The sequence below is a fragment of the Diabrotica undecimpunctata genome, chromosome 6 (genome assembly GCF_040954645.1).
Source record: "Diabrotica undecimpunctata isolate CICGRU chromosome 6, icDiaUnde3, whole genome shotgun sequence".
Taxonomy (NCBI): Eukaryota; Metazoa; Arthropoda; class Insecta; order Coleoptera; family Chrysomelidae; genus Diabrotica; species Diabrotica undecimpunctata.
The window spans coordinates 131139368-131144584 of NC_092808.1; the positions used below are offsets into that span (position 1 = coordinate 131139368).

Genomic DNA, 5217 nt, shown 5'->3' on the forward strand with positions numbered 1-5217 from the left:
TTTGGTTTGTCTATTTGGCTGGCGATCTGAGATGCGAAGGGCCACCACACCAATTAGAATCAACTTACCGTAAAAGTTTTTGAGTGCTCTGTCACGGTAAATAAATCCGGTCTGTTAAGATCAAGTTACCCGGGTCGAGGAAGATCATTCAAGAGACGTTTTGCTCTTCATTGGGCCAATATTTTTTATTATCCCTACATTTTCTTTGGTAAAAATTTCATACATAGAGAAATACGCGCATTGTGTCAAACTTATTTGAATGGGGTGATTCGTATGTTTACTAAATAAAATTAAGATTAAAAAAATTCTGAATCTATTTTCTTAAATAGATATACCTAAGTTAAATAATATGTTTACATGGATTCAAGCCACAATTAATTGTAATGAAACTTACGTTTTATAATTATTGTTATTTGACGTTTCGACTTGACCACCTCAGAAATTGTTTTAAAAAAAATTTATTCTTTTTTGAAAATGATATTATTATTGGTATATTACTTGATAAACAAGTTTCAAAATGGTAAATTAAAAATGTTGATATACAGATTTGTTGCTTGAATTTTGAATAAGGCGGAATTTACACCAAAACAATAGGCAACAAGCAATAAGCGATAAGCGATTCGCGATCTGAGTTGCTCATATCATGCTGTATACAAATGCATTGTGTAGGTTGAGACATTTCGAACCGAGACGACAGCGATATCGTATCCAATAATAGGGTCTGGAATCGGACGATTTGTATTGCAAGCGATATTTAGGTTGTGTTGCTAATTGCTTGTTGGGTGAAAATGTCGGAAGACAAGCAAAATATTATATTTGTACAAATCATCAAAAAATATCCTTGCTTATACAATTTCACCAGGGACGATTATTCTAAACGTAGTGCAACGGAGAAAGCTTGGTGTGCAGTTTCCAAGGAAACAGGTATATCAGGTGAGTACAAAAGGAAACCAGCGTTTTGATTTTAATTTTTTATTTTATTTTGTGGTATTTTGGCAAATACACGGCATTTCACAGTATCTTGGCCTACTCGAAATTATATTCATGCTCTACACAGTACTTCCACTGCCATGGAATTGCTGTTTGAGGAGTAATAAAATATTGAGATAAATAATTTCGTAGTGCTGTTGAAGTATTGTGTTCAGTAGTATGTAAACCAATTGCAGGAAGAAGTATAGGTCCAGATTCGTTTAAAACACTAACATCGTCTTCTAACAGAGGTACTGAAAAACGACCTTCAGTGTTTCGTATAAAATTGTGTAGGACACAACCGGCTTTTATTATATTATCAACAGTTTCTTGTCCATATGCAATAGGTATTTTAAAAATGCGGAATTTACTAACATGCCAAATGCGCATTCAACGCTTTTACGAGCGCGAGATAATCGATAGTTGAATATGTGCTTTTCATCATTTAATAGCTTTTTGGGAAAAGGGCGCATGATGTTTTTACGCAATGGGAAAGCCTCGTCGGCACAGAAGTAAAATGGAAATGTACTACCGCTTTCATCATGAGGCAAAGGTCTTGGTGGTGGAAATTTTAATTCATTTCTATCCAGCAATCGTCCAAGTTTACTGCTTTTAAAAACAGCACCGTCGCTATTTCGGCCGTGATCGCCAACATCAACAGTCACAAACATTCCATCAGCATCTGCAGTTGCCATTAATACCACAAAAAAAAAATCTTTGTAATTGTAATTTTGCGATCCTGTGTTACGTAATTTCTTTATTCGGATATGCTTTCCGTCGATGACGTCTATGCAGTTTGGTATATTCCAGAGTTCATTGTATCTATTTGCTATAGATGTCCATTTTGTCTCATCTGGAGCTGGCATGTATTGAGGTTGTAAAGAGTTAAAAATAGCAGCTGTTGTTTTGTGGATGATGTTGCTAATGGTACTGCATCCTCGAAAAAATGCAAGTGATAATGCTGCAAAACTGCTGCCTGTTGCCAAATACCTGAAACAATATTTATTTTAGTTGTATCATGTATCTCACAGTGCAAAGATAAATAAGTATGTGTAATACATAGTATTTATTTTTAGTTACTGAATGCGAAGAAAAATGGAAGAATCTGCGGACTGCACTGAAACGAGCTCAAAACAAGCTACCGTCAGGATCTGAAGCCAAAAAGAAGAACTATTATTTACACGATGTAATGTTATTTCTTTTTCCATTTTTAAAGTCGAGGCCACAGTCTGGTTATCTACACTCACCGAGTAGAGACAATGATAACGACGTAGCAGAACCTCCCATAGAACTGACAGAAACTAATACGAGTACCAATAATACAGATTCAACCGTCATAGAAGAAGACAATGAAGACCCCCCTAATACACAAGACTGTGAAGGTGGTGCTGTTGAACACGCAGAAAGACGCAAATTACCTCTGCGTCCTAAACATTTTGTTCATAGACTAAAGAAAAAGAATCGCGTAGCATCTGTGACTTCTACTTTGTCAGATGAGGCGGATAAATCTTTTATAGAATATATGAAACGTCAAACTAACGCAGAAAAACCCACCAGTGCAGACTTGGAATTCCTACAGAGCCTGCTTCCAGATGTTATGCAAATGGATTTCAGGAGAAAACGAAGGTTTAAGAGATCAGTGTTAGAGTTAATCGACAACATATTGGCGGAGCAGGAAGGAGAACAAAATCTGCAATTTGTAGGCCCCACTTCTTCGTCGGCATCTTCCCAGTGGAGTCACGACAACTCTTCTAATGTATCGGCAGCTGAATATCTTGCTACTTGGAACATGCAATAATAAACTAATTCTTCTTTCTTTTGAAGTTATGTTGTAATCGTATTTTTGTACTAGAATACTTTTGGTTTTAGTTAAATATATAAGTTTTCTTATCCAGACGTTCCTCGGGACTTACTGCTAATCTGTAATTCGTACCTTTCTTGAAGATAATCGGAGAAACAAGTCTCAGCAAAACTGAGAAATTCTCTTTATTCATCCTGTATTCAGGGTCCAAACTCAGTTCTGTAACAACCACACTCACTAAATGAACTAAACTTCTCACATGAAAAGGTCGCACCCAACATCGACGTTTCTTTTTGTTTGCTTTTAATCGTATTCGTCGTAACATGTAATAAGAAATTACGACGTTGTTCACGACGGACATTTTGTATATCGAATGAATATATTGCTTCGATGAGAACAAATGCACGATACGATATTGTATATCGCATGTAGCGTATCGCGTATTGCCTGTTGCCCATTGCCTTGGTGTGAATTCCACCTAAGTGTCGTTGTGCTCTAACTCTATTGGATGCATATACGTCGAGCAGCGTATTTTATTTAAAAAATAAATGAACAAAACAAAATATTTGTCAAAAATTAATTTTAATTGAATTAAATTTTTTTTTTAATTTCTTAATAAAAAGTATAAAAATAAAAACCCTATCGGGCTACATCACAAAACGTTTTTGGAATTAATATTCCATAATTAGTGCTATCTGGATGTACATGTATGAATCCACTAAATATATGGGTAAAAACCCTTTAAATGTTATTAGATTAACTTTAAGTTACATTTTTGATAATCAAAAAACTATGATGTTTAAGTTACAAAAGGAATTGATTACATAGCAACGTAAGACTCTACTGAAGGTTGCTAGTCCTTAGACGAAGTGTCTGTGAGGCCTTGTTGATAGTAACAGGTTTGTCAATGGACAATGTCAATTGTCAATTGCAGAAGCCCAAAAAGAGAAGCCTATTGATCTAGATGATAACGGCTGTACATCTGATGATCCTGTGGAAACTTCTTCGAATAACATACTTAATGAGGAAAATCCACCTCAACTCAGTTGGTAGAACCTCCTCCCCTACCTCTGCCATTTCTCTCATCAAGTTCTCTTTCAAATCCTTTACACAAGCCCCTTTCAAATCTTGCCTGTGCCCAAACTGATAAAAAAATCATCTGGAAGAGGCCGCAAGCCTGCAAGTCGGTCATAATCACTTCGTCTCCTTATAAAGCAGACTTAGAGGCATAAATTGCTAAAAAAGTACTGCCAGGGAAAAAAATTAAGATGCCAAAAAAAAAGATGTAAGAGGCTGAAAATAAAGAAAACTTACAGAAAGAGTGTAAAAAGTATAAACCTAGCTCTCAGGTCAAGGATTTTTACATACACAAGGGATCTTTATCTGAGGAAGAAGATTGTTTATCTCTGAAATCAGTATCTTCAATCCGATTCGATGTAAGACCAGGACAAAACTGGATGAATCGGTCCAAGTCAGTGACGGGCACTGTGTCAATGTTGAGCACATGTTTGGACTATTGCGGAAAAAGATGATTACATATGCGATTTCTGCCAGTAAACTTAAAACAATCACGCCTATGCCTTTTAAGAAAAAGCTAATTTATTTTGATACTTTTGTATTTGAGTCACTTAAAAGTCAGATTTGTACACATTTATTAATCAATCTAATTTAAAATTGAAATAAATTATATTGTAACGAAATAGCCCATCTCCGATACGTCATAATTCTTAGAAGGACGAATCTAGAAAACGCTAGAGTCGGCATGTCAATAGCGCCCGTCCTTCGGACGGGAGACAATTAGAGGTGGGACAACGCCAGAATGTTCTCGAAAAGTAACTTTATTATATATATGTAACGTTGTTAGGAGTGAGTTTAGTTGATAAGAGAGTACCGAACTGTAAACTTATAAATAAATATATGTATATAAATTCGAACCGCTCGTTTTATTTAATCACGCTACAGTTGGTGTTACGGTGTGAGTAAAAAAGAAATAAATTCAGCAGTGACTTTTGAAAAAGACTTTTGAACTTTTGAAAAGTATTGTTCGTCGGTAACATCCGCGTAGATCGGTAGTGATCTTTGTACGAAAGAACATTTAAAAAGTACGTGTGTGCCTGACCAAAGATGCTGCTAGTACAACTCTCAGTAAAACAGTTGCGAGAGCAACTAGAAGAACGCGATGAAGATTGCAGCGGGTCCAAGAAGATCCTCCAAGAACGACTGAAGAATGTTCTTAACAAGAATGGAGATGACCCAGAGACATTCCAGTTTCAGTCAGCGGATGAAGCAGTTTTAAGGAAGATAGAAGAAACTTCTAACAAAATTGAAGAATCTTCTAAAAAAACTGATGATAAATTCGAGACTGTTTCCAAAAGATTCGATGAAACGTCTCAAATGATAGAAGAATCTTCTAAAAAAAATGATACAACAGTCGGAAAACTAGAACG

At 35.8% G+C, this 5217-nt stretch overlaps 1 protein-coding gene across 1 annotated transcript; it reads left to right on the top strand.

Moving 5' to 3' along the window:
* The first annotated feature begins 788 nt into the window (after positions 1–788).
* On the top strand, positions 789–2767 carry LOC140444616 (uncharacterized). The gene is made up of 2 exons (XM_072536377.1): positions 789–933; positions 2046–2767. Exons 1-2 carry the CDS (start codon positions 789–791, stop codon positions 2765–2767), a joined length of 867 nt encoding a protein of 288 aa, XP_072392478.1.
* The last annotated feature ends 2450 nt before the right edge of the window (positions 2768–5217 follow it).

Coding starts and splice junctions, on each gene's coding strand:
- LOC140444616 (XM_072536377.1), top strand. CDS start 789: ATGTCGGAAGACAAGCAAAATATTATATTTGTACAAATCATCAAAAAA. Junction 934..2,045: donor CAAGGAAACAGGTATATCAG/GTGAGTACAAAA, acceptor ATTTATTTTTAG/TTACTGAATGCGAAGAAAAA.